Source organism: Sceloporus occidentalis, unplaced genomic scaffold (assembly GCF_023333645.1).
Source record: "Sceloporus occidentalis isolate IW3139 unplaced genomic scaffold, rSceOcc1.0.p SCAF_8, whole genome shotgun sequence".
In the NCBI taxonomy this organism is placed as follows: Eukaryota; Metazoa; Chordata; class Lepidosauria; order Squamata; family Phrynosomatidae; genus Sceloporus; species Sceloporus occidentalis.
The window spans coordinates 27479851-27496275 of record NW_028316988.1 but is presented as its reverse complement, the minus strand read 5'-3'; the positions used below and the strand labels follow the sequence as shown (position 1 = coordinate 27496275).

The 16425-nt window shown below is 44.4% G+C and overlaps 2 protein-coding genes across 14 annotated transcripts in view; one reads left to right on the top strand and one right to left on the bottom strand.

Annotated features, from left to right (window-relative positions):
• Positions 1-1703, bottom strand: part of SBNO2 (strawberry notch homolog 2) — a 109889-nt gene extending 108186 nt beyond the window's left edge. For all 10 annotated transcript variants that reach the window (XM_089535758.1, XM_089535769.1, XM_089535763.1 and 7 more), the window contains exon 1: positions 730-1703. The gene's annotated coding sequence lies outside the window, so the exon portion shown is untranslated. The remainder of the gene's footprint in view (positions 1-729) is intronic.
• A 3173-nt stretch (positions 1704-4876) lies between these two features.
• Positions 4877-16425, top strand: part of STK11 (serine/threonine kinase 11) — a 65845-nt gene continuing 54296 nt past the window's right edge. For 3 of the 4 annotated variants that reach the window (XM_089535751.1, XM_089535754.1, XM_089535753.1), the window contains exon 1: positions 4878-8136. In XM_089535751.1, the coding sequence (XP_089391877.1) occupies positions 7850-8136 (287 nt within the window). In that variant the 5' untranslated portion in view covers positions 4878-7849. Of the gene's footprint in view, positions 8137-16425 lie in introns of all 4 variants that reach the window. The other variant, XM_089535752.1, reaches the window with a different exon arrangement.

Below are 16425 nucleotides of genomic sequence, written 5' to 3'. Positions count from 1 at the left end.
TGAAAAATGGACATTTGCAAATGTTCAACGTTTACCTTAAAATTCACCATGACGGATAGAAGGGAAATCAAAGAAAATAAATAACTTTTCTGCCTAGTGTATAAATCCCTTAGAGCGCATCCATGGGATGCCAAGTTAATAACCCCTAGCATAATAATCTATTTGACAGCTTCTAAAACACATTTAAAAGCTTTCAAAATGCATAGAAAGTAACTATCAAAAGTTTTTGTAGCTTAAAAAATTATGTTTCCACTCATTAGTCTAAATCAGCATTCCCTCTAACTGTCCCACCTTAGCAGAGACAGTCTTAGGCTGCATTTACACTGCAGAATTAATGCTAAATGTTAAATGTTAAAATCAATCTGTTAGGACTGAAAGGTGTCAAAAAACACTACAATATCTACCCCCTTTTTTTCAGTGTGTGTGGCTGAGAAAACAAGCCCTGCATGACCATTTGGGGGATTGGTCCATCTAATCTATAGGCACTGAAGAAAATATTCCTTTCAAAGGAAAGACTGTCCGGCTGCCATACGGAGAGACAGAAACCGGATCCGTGTTGTGTGCATTGCAGAGGGCTCACACCTGCTAAATTTAGTGTCTTCCCTGGCTAGGGATCAGCAAAACAGGCTTGAGAAAGAGATGGGGCAGTGGAGGTCATGTCACGCCAGGAACAGAATGGAAAGACAGCACTGGAAGGTCTCAACAGAACTGTGGACGGTGATAGCATACCTTCCAACTGTCTTGCTTTGGCAGGGGCAGTTCCAATTCATCCTCTGCTGTCCCACTTTTTCAGCGGATTTTTAAATGCCTTGGTTTTGATTTTCTCCTCCTGCTTTCACCTTTTGTCCTCAGCTTATTTCAATTGCTGCAAAACTGAATGCAAAGTGAAAACGTAGTTTACACCCCATTAATTCAGCAGAGAGGAGAGGAAGAGGCAGAATCTTGCCTTTCCCAGTAGGTTTGGGCAAAAACAAACTGCTGTGGTCTTTCCTAGCTTGCATGTTCTTTCTCATTAGTACCTTTTGTCCTCTTGACCACACTCTGGGGTTGAGTGTGACCACACATGTCCTAGTTTTCATCTATGAAATGTTTGATGGTTTGGTTGTGTCAGGAACACCACAACACTAAGCCTCAACAAAAGTGTGAACAGTAGCAATTAGCTAATTAAAATAAATTAAGTTAGGGATTTTATAATGAAATAGAAAACTTTGTTTTAGAGATTGACTTAAATTACAATGCCAGCATTAACTTAATACCACATTGAAGTTGTTAATTATGATATTAATTAATTAAACAAGACACTATGCTAAGAAGACAGTATATTTTACATTTCTCAACTGTTCCTTCATCCAAAGGCTATTTATCTTGGATTTTAAAAAAAATGTCTTTTTGTTAGTCCCTCAGATTGGGGAATTACAATGTATGGGACACAGGAACCAAGCCACTTACAGTACCTAAGAGTGGTTCCAATGAGATGAATTGTCTGAAGAGTTTTTGATGTTAGCATCAATGTAGTGGTTTGAGCCCAGACTCCAGCTCACCGGGGTTTGAACAATATAAAGAAAAGGAATGTTAAAGGGAATCAAACCCTGGTCTCCCAGAGTCTTCATCCATAGAAACCCACTGGGTGAATTTGGGCTAGTCACATTGTTTGTATCCACACTGCAAAATTCAAGCAACCTCACAGCACTTTAACTGCCATGAGCTATCCTACAGAATTGAGTTTTGTAGTTTGGCGAGGCACCAGAGCGCAACAGATGGGACTGAATACCTCCCCAAACTACAAACCCCAGGATTCTATAGGATAGCGTAATGGCAGTTAAAGTGGTGTCAAACTACATTAATTCTACAGTGTGGCTGCATTTTCTCAGGCTTGCGAGTTAAGCAGCTGCAGGGATGCGCAGCTCTAAAGTTGTTGCTGGATTCTATTTCCATCTTGCCAGCCGAACCAATGACGACGGACAGTGCAGCCGAACAACATCTGAAGGATCATGCTTCCTGTCCTCACACCTAGAAGAAATAATAATAATAATAATTAGATATTATTGATAGGGTAAAATATTGATGTATGTTATTTCCCAGGTAATGTAGAAATGCTTAACTTCTCCCAACTGTGGCTGCCTCACCCATGAGTTAAATGGCGGCTTCAATCACACCAGTATCTTGGCATGAACCATGGAGCATCTTCATAGAAAGAATATACCAATAGATAGTATACCAATATGTGTGTGTGTGTGTGTGTGTGTGTGTGAGAGAGAGAGAGAGAGAGAGATAGTATACCAATATAGAGATAATATACCAATTTCCAAACTTTGATCTTTGAGGTGTTTTGGACCTCAACTCCCAGAAGCCCCAGCCAGCTTCTCCAACAATCAAGAATTCTGGAAGCTGAAGTTCATAATAATGATAATAATAATAATAATAATAATAATAATTATATCCCGCCTCTCCAATAAGATCGAGGTGGCTTACATCAATAAAATTAATACAGTACCATAAAATAAACCCCACTATCCCCTCCCTATCTGAAGGAACAAAGTTTTTGGGGAGTATGTGGGTATTTAGGTTTTATCATGTAGAAATAATGCAGTTAGATACCACTTTAACTGTCATGGCTCCATCCTACAGAATCCTGGGATTTGTAATTTTGTGAGGCGAGAAGGCTAAAGCCTTTGCAAAACTACAAATCTCAGAATTCCGTGGGATTTATTTTTATTATTTTATTTTAATTACTTTACATGCCACCTTTCTCTCAGGAGGGGACTCAAGCCGCCTTGCATCAGAAGAAATTAAAGACGTTTACCAAACACTTCAACCCAATTTAAAAACACCGCTATAGAAAACACTGTAAAACTGATTTAAAATAATAAAAAAGGATGGAGCGACGGTCCTTCAAGTGGTGTCAAACGCAGCATTTCCACACAGCTGAGGCGCACCCTGAGTCCACACACGTGCATTTACACATGTGTATCCACTCTATATTTAGAAACAGGGAAATATTTGTTCTCCATATATATATATATATATATACACACACACACACACACACTTGTTCTTCCATATTTGCTAGGGTTAGGGGCACAAGACCCCTGTGAATATGGAAAAATCACAAATAACAAAAACGCCATGTTTTGACCTGAGAGGACACCTCTCTAGGACTCTCTAGGTCCTCCAGGGCAACTCTATGGCCAACGTCCAACAGACACTGACCATAGAACTGCGCTGGAGGAGCTACAAAGGCCTAGTAGAGTACTCTCTCTAGGAATCTCTAGGTCCTCCAGGGCAACTCTGTGGCCAACGTCCGACAGACACTGACCATAGAACTGCGCTGGAGGAGCTACAAAGGCCTAGTAGAGTACTCTCTCTAGGAATCTCTAGGTCCTCCAGGGCAACTCTGTGGCCAACGTCCAACAGACACTGACCATAGAACTGCGCTGGAGGAGCTACAAAGGCCTAGTAGAGTACTCTCTCTAGGAATCTCTAGGTCCTCCAGGGCAACTCTATGGCCAACGTCCAACAGACACTGACCATAGAACTGCGCTGGAGGAGCTACAAAGACCTAGTAGAGTGTCCTCTCTAGGAATCTCTAGGTCCTCCAGGGCAACTCTGTGGTCAACGTCCGACAGACACTGACCATAGAACTGCGCTGGAGGAGCTACAAAGGCCTAGTAGAGTACTCTCTCTAGGAATCTCTAGGTCCTCCAGGGCAACTCTATGGCCAACGTCCAACAGACACTGACCATAGAACTGCGCTGGAGGAGCTACAAAGACCTAGTAGAGTGTCCTCTCTAGGAATCTCTAGGTCCTCCAGGGCAACTCTGTGGTCAACGTCCGACAGACACTGACCATAGAACTGCTCTGGAGGAGCTACAAAGGCCTAGTAGAGTACTCTCTCTAGGAATCTCTAGGTCCTCCAGGGCAACTCTATGGCCAACGTCCAACAGACACTGACCATAGAACTGCGCTGGAGGAGCTACAAAGACCTAGTAGAGTGTCCTCTCTAGGAATCTCTAGGTCCTCCAGGGCAACTCTGTGGCCAATGTCCGACAGACACTGGCCACTGAACTGCAATGGAGGAGCTACAAAGGCCTAGTAGAGTACTATCTCTAGGAATCTCTAGGTCCTCCAGGGCAACTTTTAGTTGAAAGTTGACCATAGAGTTGCACTGGGAGGACCTAAAGATTCCTAGAGAGAATACTCTACTTGCAGCTCCTCCAGAGCAGTTCTAGGACTCTCTAGGCCTTTCAGTGCACCTTTTAATTAAAAGCTGACCATAGAGTTGCCCTGGGAGGACCTAGATATTCCTAGAGAGGACATATTAATCAAATCTGTGAATAATCAAAGCCACAAATAAGGAGAGATGAGTATATATATATATATATGTAGTGGTGTATATATTTATATGTATATATGTGTGTGTGTGTGTATTTAACAATAATGTGAGGACACAGATGCTTTCTATTTCCCTTTTTCCTCACTCAGGGACGACTAGGCCCAAAAGCCTATATTTTCCTACGCGTCGCCATGGCAACCCCTAACCTCACCCGGTGACCCTCGCCTCCCTTTCGCCCCGCCTCTTTCCCCTGATTAATACGCTCTGGCTCCTCCCATATCCAATCACAGCCTTCTCCTCCCTAATTGGACGAGGGGGGCTGAGGCAGAGGGGACATTAGCCAATGAGAGGCCGCGTAGAGGGAGGCAGGCGGGGGAAATAGGTGGGGAAAAGGGGGCGTGGCCAGAGGTTAAGCCAGTCAGGAGACGCGTAGAGGGAGGCAGGTAGAAAAAAGGGGCGGGGATAAAGGTTAAGCCAATGGCAGGGGCCGCGCGGTCTTCTCCCTGCGCCTTCCCTAGTGAGCGAGTGCGCATGCGCTGGTGGGAGGAGCCAGGGAGGAAAGGGAGAGAGGGGAGGGAGGTAAACAAAATGGCGGCGGCGTGTTAGCTGCGGCGGCAGGAAGGCGAGGAAAGAGAAGGGCGAGGCGGCTTTTGGGGCTGAAGGGAAGCCGGGAAGCGCGGGCAGCGTTCCCTGAGAGAGGCCTTCCTCAGTGGCTCAAGGGGGCGAAGGGGACGCTGGAGAGATAGAGTTCCCTTTTTGCCCTTAGGAAAACTAGACCTCCCTTTGTTAATCTATGTATAGCCTTGGCCTTTGTGTTTTGGAGGAAGGGGCTTCCTCTCAGGAAAGAGGAAGGAGTCTGTGGACAGGCCTCCCTTTCCTTGGTGGGCTTTCAAGGAGCGTGTTTCAAAGGGTCTGCTCCTGAGGGTGGCAAGGCAAAGGGGGCCCTGGCTGTGTGTTGTGTGTTGCTCCCAGGCACTATAGTTATCTTATTTATTCCTGTGGCGTTGTGTTGACGAACGTGGCCCCAAACTGAGTTGTCAGGAGGTGTGTAGTGTGTGTATATTTGGGGGGGCAGGAAAGGCTTGTCCGTAGTGCACTCAGCACCCCCTTTTTCTTTTGGGACGACTCATCCATTCCTTCTGCTCCTTTTTGGGGTGACTAAATGAGTTGATTGAGAGGAGTTAGTGGAGATTGATTTTGTCCCTATATAGGCACTTCTAATCGATTAACCTCGTTCCAGATTATTAATATATATATATATATAGGCACTTGTCTGTGTAAAGTAGAAGCGGAAGCTGATTGATTGACCTTACTGGAGCAAAATAGATGAATTTGGCTTATTTTTATATAGAGGGGCATTATACGGTCCTTTAAGGTTTGTTTTTTAGGAGAGGGAAGACCTAGTGAACGAAAGAACAAAATAGTAATATCTCCACAAAATATAGATTTCGGTGGCAGACACGAAGATTGTGTGTGTTTGGTTATCTCTGGTTGGCAGCCTATCTTTGAGGAAGAAATTACTCACTTTGCCCTATATTATCCATATTCCCCATATAGTCCCTATATTACCCCTCTTGGTTTTTGTTGGATGCGAAGTCAGCACTTGGATAATACACTGCAGAGAGGTGTTTATGTCGAGACCCGGGTCTCTTTCTCACTAGTTTATAGAGCCTCCTGAGGAGGAAAATATCACTCTTTCGGCATCATTCCCCCCTTCTTTTGGCTTTCGTTTCTCCTCTTTAGTTCCTCCATCCATGCTTCCAGTTGCTCTGGCGCATAACTGTCACGTTTGGCGTGGGCCTCTTTGAGTTGCCTTGGAGCTTTGCAGCTCCTTAGTTGTTGATAGTCCTTCATCTCTTTCTATCGTCCGCCCTCCATTTTGGTTGAGAAGGGGCAGGGGCACTCTCCTTCTCCCTTAATTTTTGCTGTGGGGTATATAGGTCCATCTTGGTTTAGGTTGCTGCTTTCCTCCCATCTGCGCCCCACGTTTTTTTCATTGGACCAGCAGCTCTACTTCTTGCTGAGTGTTGATTCCAGAACAGGGAAGTGTCGATCTTGTCAAGAGCTTTTGCTTCGGGCGTTGAGTCTGGCGAAGAAGTAAGAAAGGGCAATCCGTTCGATGATTGGAAGGAACGGAGCGAAGATGGGAAGAAAGGGCCGGCTTCTCCATTTCTGTTTTTCCCACCTCTTTGGCAGGTGTCTTACTGTTGGCTTGTGATAACACACACTGTCCAGGAGGAGTGTCCGGTTTCCTTTTCTTCTCCTCCCAGGTGTGGACTAAGAATAACAGCCCCTTGGCTTCCTGCGTTTTTGAGTGTCACTTTGCCTTCCTTTGCTCGGATTGGAAGCGACGGCGACTTTCGATCACAAGCGTAAATAAAGGCTTTACTGTGAACCGGCCCGTTCTGCAAAGTTTTTTTTGGGGTTGCTGAAGGTTTAGACATAGAGAGGGTTAGCCCAAATTTAGGGTGTCCGGAGGCTTTTTTTTTCTTTTTGTGGAGTTAGTTAATCTTGAGGGGAATCCGTTGAATCGTTTAAGCTTGTCTCAGGAAGAGTTTTGCTCTGGGCTTTTCCCCCTTTAGCGGTGGGTTCTTAGTTCTGGGAGACGTGAGTAGGTTTTGCCTTGCCTGCCTGCCTGGATACCTGAAGCACTGGGGTGACACATCATGTGTCAAGTAGACCCCAGGTTGTTGAAGGATGCCCCTGGAAGTACTTACTAGACACAGAAGGCCTCAAACCTTTGCCAAGGGCAAAAGCGAACCAGTTAAAATCAGTATTGAAAATTCCTTTAAAGAGACTTGGTTCCAGCTTCCGAACGGCTGAGAGGACCCTTGGTGGAAGGCGTACCTGTCTGGTGAGAGCAGCAGAAGGCAGGGGTTCCAGTTCTTCGCGTGGCAGTTTGGAAACAGGAGCCACCGTTCCCTCCCAAGCGATGGAACCCCCAAACAGGAGCTAACTTGCTGTTCTGATTTCCGATGTGGCCAGTGTTCGAATGATGACATAGGTGTTAAGGAAAGGAGAAAGCTTGGACTTCCGAAAACAGAACAGACTGGCCTTGAAGTACTTGGAGCAGTAGAACAACATCAAAAAGTCAAAGCTAACTCAACTGAGGAGGGGGAAAGAGCTTTGTATATTTTTTTATTTTATCCAACTTCACGCACACGTTCTTTAAAAGAGGCACTGTAGTATTGGAATAAGGTGCTGGATCTCTGTAGGACCCACTTGGCCTGCCAGAAAAGTTCTCATAGGCTCTTCGTGTTTTGTTTTTCATTTTTAAATTAAACCGTTTGTACAATCTTCTGGAAAACTTATTACCTCCACTGAGCCCTCTTCCGTTAACTCTTGCCTCAGTTGAACCATTTTCTTCCCTTCCTCTACCACCCTCCTCCCCCCCCAAAAAAACCTTTCTTTGGAATAAAAGGGAGCAGCATTGGATACATCAGGAAACTGGATTTATAAATCTTTGACACACACTTAGGCTTGATTGTTTTGCTCTGGAAAATTTTTTTATCCAAGATGGATCTAGAACCCCAGCAGTTGGGCATGATTGTTGAAAGCGAATTGATGTCAGTGGGGATGGACACTTTCATCCATCGCATCGACTCTACGGAAGTGATCTATCAGCCCCGACGGAAAAGAGCCAAGCTAATCGGCAAATATCTAATGGGAGATTTGCTCGGGGAAGGGTCTTACGGCAAGGTCAAGGAGATGCTGGACTCTGAAACCCTCTGCAGGAGAGCTGTCAAGATTTTGAAGAAGAAGAAGCTGCGTCGGATCCCCAATGGGGAAGCCAATGTTAAAAAGTGAGTATGTGGAGTGGTTAGAGCCCATGTTTGCAAAGACTGGGCTGCAGCTTCTCTTTGGGGTGTAGGGTAAAGCCCTCTCCTCCCTTGGGCCCCATATAGACAGGCCAAAATAAAGCTGCTTCAGGTCACTTTGGAGGTATGCTGTTTAAATGACATATGCATCATAAGAGGCCAGAAGCTGTGTCAAAGCTGCACTCTTGTCTTTAAGACTGGAGCATGGCTTTGGCGCAGCTTCCAACCTCTTAGGGTGCATGCAGCATTTAAACAGCATACCTCCAAAGTGACCCGAAGCAGCTTTATTTTGGCCTGTCTGTATGGCTCCTTGGTGTCCTATGAATTCCTATGAACCCAACCAACGTATAGAAGCAATGAGTTAGTGGCACAGAATTACCTGTAACAATGTTTGGTTTTTGGGCATAGCAAATAACAGTAGGTTGAGTTACTTTTGAAGGCAACTTTTCCAGTGCATTTTAGAGCCATTTGGGTAGGAATTTTCCACATTTTATGCCATTCTTTTGTCAGCTGTTTGAAAAAAAGGAAGTAACAAGTAGCACAGAGTTCTTCCTTTTCCATCACTGAAAAGAGATAGAAGGAAATGAGTTACCTTCTAAAACAATAACAAATTACAGGAGCAAACAATGTTAAACAATCGATCTCATTATATCATGCCTTTTTTCTCTAAAGCGGGACTCAAGACAGTTTGCAGAATAAAAAGAGATACAACCAAAGCTGCATACACTTCAAAACATATAAACGGGTTAAGACTTCAATGATGTTGAAGTGCCCATAGAATTAAAACCATAGAAAACATTGATTTCAAAGCATAGATTGAAAACACCATGGCCTGTTACAGACTGCCAAATTAAAGCTGCTTTGGGTCTCTTTGGAGGTATGCTGTTTAAATGATGCATGCACCCTAAAAATCTGGAAGCTGCACCAAAGCTGCCCTCCAGTGCTTAGGAATGGAGTGTGGCTTTGGCGCGACCTCCGGACTCTTAGGACCCAGGCATCATTTAAATAGCATACCTCCAAAGAGACCCAATGCAGCTTTATTTTGGCAGTCTGTAACAGGCCCTATGTCATAAAACTGAAGACCCAAAAGTATCTCTTTAGGCTCTGAGTCCAACATATCTGAAGGACACTATGCTGTGGCAATTCTGGGTAGAATGTACAGCTTTAAAAAGTATGCTTGGGGGATTCTTTTGGCCTTGTTTTGAAAAGAAAAAAGAGTGAACACAGGATTTGGGGGCTCAAAGAAGGCTTGCTAAGGTGCAGATGAGGCCTGCATGCTGGAGTTTCTTGACCTCTGTCTAAGGAGGCCTGCAAAGTTTTTCTTAAGTTCGAATCCTTGTTCAGGCAGAGAATTGCTGGATCACTTTGTGAAGCAATCAGTAGCTCTTGGCCTTATCTTGCCCATCTGTAAAACAGAGGTATAATTATACATGGGAATGTAATAGAAACAGTTAAACCCAAATCCACCTCTTAGGCCATATCCATTTATGATTCATGCTTACATTTCCCTGGAGCTGGAAACCCCACATGTACCCAGTTATTCATGCGCCAAATGTTGTCACTTAGACATAGAAAAAATATTTTCCTAGCATTCTGCTCAGCTGGGTCTTTCAACAGAAGAAGACGAGAGCGATGATTTTAACCTTCTTTGTGGCATGGTTTGTGCTCTAAAAGTTACATCCTTTTATCACAGAATGATGTGACTACTGGGGTCTTTTTAGTGTCCCCCTCCTCACATTTACTTTCTGAGGGTGTTGTTGTTGTTGACATGCTTTATAAAAATCCTCTGGCCCTAGACGAGAGTAATCCTAACTTCCAGGGAATAACCGACAACAGCAGGATAAAAAGGGAAACCAGAGAGTTGACAGCCTGAATTTGACTGGCGTGATGAGTAACCTGACTGCAGGGTTTTAAAAACCACACACAAAAGCTTGGCTTTGGGTTGCAGGCATCTTGCCTTGTCGAATATTGTGGTTCTAGAGGATAGTTGAAAGAGAGGAAGACTGCCTACATTCCAGATGGATAGACTTAAGGAAGCTCTGGACTTGCAGGACCTGAGCAGAGTGGGTGATATCAGGGGGGGCTCTCACAAGGTTGCCACAAAGTTGACTTGAAGGGAGTTAACAACAACAAAGCATTGCTTGTGTGCTGTGTATTGATTCATGGTTAGTACAGCTGGTCCTAGAGAGAGATATAAGGAACTTTGTCCTCCAGACATTTTGGAGTGTGACTCCCACAGTCTCTTACCACATTGGATGCAACTCATGGGGGTTCAGCCTAACATTTCTAGTGCTTTTGCCTGTGGGCATTCTTGGGCTAGTACTATGAATTTTCAAGACACGGGCTCGGATCAAGCCTCTGTTGAGGCACTGGAGGCCTTTGGTGCAGTATCATATCCTGTGATTTGTCTGGCAACATGAAACTTTGTCCCCTGTGATTGGCTAGGCAGGATATAAATACTAGAAGCATGTCCTTCTGCTGTTGTCTGGTTGACACATTAGGGCCTTCTATCCTCTCTGTTTTCATTTCTCTCCTGCAAATTTCAAGTGCCAGAAACTGTCCTTGGGACCTTCCAGATTGAGAAATTGATCTTTGTAGCCCTGGGATCTCTGTGGGCTTGAGGTTTACCCTGGCAGGTTCTGTCCTTTATAAATTTAAGAGGTTAGAGCTGAGAGGCACCGTTAAGCAGTATTGAACAGGCTTCTAATTATTCGAATCCACTTTGGGTTTTTGAGCAGAACGCTGTACATTCATAATTAGTGTGAGACTTTAAGGTGCCTCTGTTGATATTGTCAGCTCAGGAATTTGTGTTGGATACCAGAACCAAGCTCTCAAGTCTTTTGAACAAGTATCTGCTCTTGTTTCTTCTTTGAAGTGGCTTGAAGTTTTCTAGTTGTGGTAGTTTGACAATTGGGAGGTAAAAATCCTGAGCTAATGCAATCCACCCTGCAATCTGCTAGTAGGTACCAATCTACCTTTTGGCCCCACACATCTGTCGCAGTCACCTCTCTTCAAGCTTGAGACCAGGTGGCTATTCTCCTGGCTTTAAATGAGGGACAGGGAATCTTCGATAGCCCAGATGTTCTGCACTTTGATTTCCAAATGCCCAGTCAGAAATGTTAATGGTAGGAGATTGTGGGAGTAACCTGGAAAACCAAAGACCCCCTTCCCTATTTTAAAGGGAAATGCAACGGTCAGACTGTGATAGGGGTTTTCTGTCAGGTTGAAGAAACGGTTTGTGGCGGCAGAAGGCAAGGGCAGCAATGCAGGGACCTGAGAAGAGCTGCGGAACAGGCTGGCTTTGCCAAAGTGTACACAAGTCTGTTTGAAAGCCTCCCCACAGTTGTCAGGGGCTTTGGATTTTCCTGGTTTCCTTTTCTTTCAGATTGAAAAAGCACACAGAGTTCCCGGATGCTGCTTTCTTTTCAGTCATTGCCCAAATGAAGTCAAGGGGGCCATTCAATTCTAGCTTCCAGTTCCTCCAGCTCTTAACAAGTTTGAACACTTGCGTTTTACAGAGAAGCTCCCTGTCTCAAGTGTTGGAGAGCCACTGACCCACATGGTTTCCATTTCTGAGCAAGGTACCCTTTGCCAGCAAGGAAGCATTGCCTCCATTGCATTCATGAACTGAGACAACGGGCAGATTTTTAATCACTTTAAAGGAATACAGTTAGTTGGCCCTGTGGCCTTTAATCCATGGCTAGTTCAGGGGTTTATTGCTCTCATCCTGACCTATGAAAAGGCACATCTGCAGCTGTTGTGCAGGTTTCGTAATGCATTGCGCTTGCACTCTGTCATGATGCACCACATACTTTGGCATGTATTAAAGCTGATCTTTGGGTGCCTCTTAGGGGAGTGTTGTGTCTTTGCATCAAGAGTTATGAGTAACAGCCTTGTGCTTCCTTCTGAAGTGTTTCAAAAAATATTGGCCATACTTGCTATTTGCCAGTGGGGTTGGGGGTTAAATAATGGGAGACCTTTGTGCTTGACTTCCCTGCTCCTTGCCAATGTCAATAGGGAACACGTTCCATGGAAATAACATTAGAAGAACCCTGCTGGATCAGACCAAAGACCTCTGTAGTTCAGTATTCTGTTTTTCCACAGTGACCATCCAGCTCTAGGAACAAAATGGAGGGTGCTTGTTTTAGATTATGTAAGGATAGGATCGAGAGCCAGCATGGTGTGATGGTTTGAGCACTCGACTAATACTCTGAAGACCAGTTCCATGCTCAGCCATGGAAACCCACAAGGTGACCTTGGGCAAGTTGCACTCTCTTAGCTTCAGAGTAAGGCAATGGCAAAAAATCCTCCAAACAAATACAGTGGGCCCTTGCCTTATGCGGGGATCCGTTCCGGATCCCTCTGTGTAAGGCGAATTCCGCCTATGCTCAAGCCCCATTGTAAACAATGGGGCTCGTGCACGGCAGCGTGTGGGGAGCAGCGGGCGCACGCACCCATTCAGTTGAATGGGATGCGCCACCCCTTCCGTCATACGCGGGCGCGCTGTATTGCTAAGAAAACCTTAGAGATGCCTTAAGTCCAAAACAACTTGAAGGCACACAACGACAGCAACAAAGTTAGGCTCACATCAGAGTAGATAGTCTGGAGCTCACTGTTAGCATACCTTATCTTTCTTGTTAACCCAAGTATCTGAAGAAGTCCAAAAGAGTAATAAAGGCTTTGGTGGATGAAAAGCCACTCTAGTCCTTTGTTCAGTTTGTACAGTTGCCAACCAGACCCTCAATGGGGGGCCCCAGGAACAAGACATAAATACAGTAGTTTCCTACCCACTTATGTTCCCAGCAACTAATACACAAATATAGTTTTATCTCAGTTAATGAGGTGGATGTGTTCTTGGGCATTACTTCTTTAACAGAAAATTGGGTAAAAAGTTCTCTCCAAAACCTACAGGTGAAGTAAGCCTTGTATAAGTACATAAACATATTTTGGACCTAGAGACCGCTTGAAAGCATCTTACAAAATGCACCCAAGGCTAAACTTTAACATGCTGGCAGGGCAGGTAAATGGTGAAGCAGGCTTATCTGCTTTCTTCTTTCCTTCCTGCTTTGTTAAACACTTAAGTTTAGTAAGAGATTCTGGGGTAGCTGCTGTTTTTACCTTGCGAGTTTGAGACACATGCACACAGTTACAGCAGAATTGGTTAGAGTAGAATCCCATTCTTTTCCAACTGGAACGTTCATTGCATTGTTTCTGCAGACATGCTTCTGCAACTCAGCACTGAACGTCTGTTTCTGCAGCCCTCCTTCACGATCCTGCCAATGCTACAAAAAGAAAACAAAACCCAAAACATCCAGTAGGACAACAAATATATATATATATATAGAGAGAGAGAGAGAGAGGGAGACTACCGTAGTAACTACTGATAGCTATAATAGTCCATGAATTCCTCTAGCCCACTTTTTAAAGCAGTCAGAATTGTGGTGCTACAATACTCCCATGAATTTCTCCAGCCCACCTTTTAAAGCAGTGGGCCATCATAACAATGCTGCATTAAGTTCCACAGTTTCTATTTGTTCCCTCTTGAAGTTGTTTCCAACTTAAGGTAATGCAAAGGCAAACCTCAGTCTCTTCTTCACAGAGACTGAGAGAGTGTGACTTGCCCGTGAAATCTCGGGAATAACACGAAGGATTTAGAGGGCATGTGGTTGGGAAAAGGGAATTAAAATACTGTTGCCCATTCCTTCTGGCCAGAGCATTGAAATCTATTAGTGAATCCTTTCAGGTACTGATAGTAGTCCACAAAGAATATCTGGCGCTCAAGTTTTTTTCCACAAGAGTAGCAAGAGTGTTCCTTCAAAATGCTATGTTGGGTGTCTGAAACAAGTGCTTTTTTGTGTGTCAGGATACTGGCTGTGGAAAGGAAAATGGGAAAAAAAGCACCTCCCTTTGATTCTTAATTCTTTATATATCTCCCCTGTTTCATGGAGCTTGAGGTTCAGATAAAAAACATGCATACGCAAAAATATATTTAATGGATCCTGAAGGCTTGAGGCCTGCCCGTTCCTGGAAAATGTCACCTTTTCTTCGTCCTTTTCGTTTTGTCTGCATCGTTGTAATTATTTGACTGTCGTACATTTGGGTGGCTCTCAGATGCCTGCCTTGTTTGAGTGGCTTTGAACAGCAAAGTGAAGCAGGCTAAAAATATTTTTGGATAAATAAATAAATAGGCTGGTGATTCTCAAATCCTCTGACAGAGCTTCCCTCAGTCTAAAAATACCCCCCTATCTGCTGGATGCTTCTGTAAAGCATAATTGGAGGCAATTGTGCTACTGTATGTATGATGAATGCCACACTGCCTCCTGCTGTAAATGGAGGCAGGCAGCTGGCTACTCTGGGTGAAGAAGGCGCTGGTGCTTTGCTGTAAAACAAGTGGTAGACAACCCTTCACATCTGTGCAGTTGGGATGAGGACAAAATGAGAACCTTGCCTCCCAAATAAGAATTCCGCCTCGTCGTGAAATTTGTCTTCAAGTGCCAAATTTCTAGCTTTGCAGCAAACGAGACTGTGAAAATCATTCACATCTAGAACTCTTCTGAGCCATCCTGGTGTAGTGGGGTGAGTGCTGTACTACAACTCCCGAGACTTGAGTTCGATTCCCAGCTCGGCCACAAAACCCACTGGGTGCAAGTCACATGCTCTCAGCCTCAGAAGACGGCAATGACAAACCCCCTCTGAACAAATCTTGCCAAAAAAAAAACCCTAGATAGGCTTGCCTTAGGGTCACCATAAGTCGGAAATGGCTTGAAGGCACACAACACACAAAAACTCATCTATTTGCTGTGTTCACATTTTCTTGGTCACTTCGCTCGCTTCTTTTGATCCTAAACTGTTTTTCCAAATGCTCAACTGAAGTTTTAACTTAATGCAATCCTAGAAATTTGGGGATTGAAGGAAAATTCTTATTTGTGGGGGTAATGCCTCATTTTGATCCCCCACCCTGCTATCTACATCTCCGAGAGGTACCCCTCCCTCCATTCCTCTTTAAATTCCCAAACCCCTCAGAGATATCAGGGATTGTTGCAACTTTGCAGACAGTTCTGGTTTTCACTTTTGTGTTTGCAAAAGGAAAGGAGTCTCTTCTGCTGTCAAACAAAATTCCTTTGAAGAGGTGTTGATCACTTTGGGATGTGTCTTTCGGCCATGCAAGCTTACTTTTACAGGGCACGCCTGTGGGTAACACCAACTGGGATGGTACATTTGCCTTCTCAGCTCTCTCAGCCCCACCTCAGTGGGGGACTTTGTTATCTGTAGTTGTGGCTTCAGCTGGATGTAGAGCAAAAAACATCATTCCAACTAAGGCTTAAGCTCTGTCCTTTTACCCCTTTTGCAAGCTGGTCTCCTCATCCAAGGGTGTGGGTTCTAGACCGGCATCTATGTCTGGTGGTGGATTCAGGACTGATAACAGGCAGTCATCCTCCACAGGATCCATAGTTAAACTGGAATTCACAAACACAAGATGAAGTGAAAGCTGCCAACGTGGATGGCTTTAAAGGGGCACTAAATTAATGATGTTTGGGGTTGTGACTGGCTCCTAGTTAAAATGGCAGTGTATAACCTCCAATGGTCAGAGGCACAGTCCCTTTATATCAGTCACAGAGGAAAAGAGAACACATTTGTGCCCCTGACCTACAAGTGGGCAACTGGTTGGCCCTTGGGTCAACAGAATAGGATTAAAAAAGCTTTTGATCTGATCCAAAATTGCTCTTCATATATTCCTATGCCTACTGTGTACCTGTTCTGCCTCTGCATGCAATTGGAGGTAAACGTCTGCATGGAGGTGTGTGCCTTCCATTCTGCCTTTTAATCTGCCTAAAGGTTATTTTGCACCATTAAACTTTGGCTGGTCTTTTTGCATCTTATTCCATCCTGTAGAAAGTCCATGGGGTGGGAGAGAAGACTCTAAACTTGTGATTGTTGGCATCCTATTTGCAGATTCTGGGCCTGCTCAAAGATGAAAGAAGCTTTTCCATTTCAGATCCCAGCACTGAATTTCTAGACACTCATTTAGCAAACAGCCTGGGAGTCTGTGAGCTCCCAGCTCATTTTTCACTTCTGTTCACCTCTGTGTGCAAGTACTGATTCTATAAATCAGAAAATCTCCTGCTTCAGAATGGGCCTCATACGTCTTCTCTTTCTGTGCTCCTGGAATATTTTCCAGCTATGTAGCATTTTGTTCTGAAAGGCTCTTTTCCACTGAAAGCAACTGGGTGTTCTTGTACGCCTTACTTTGGATACTGTGCCTACTTTCAGAGC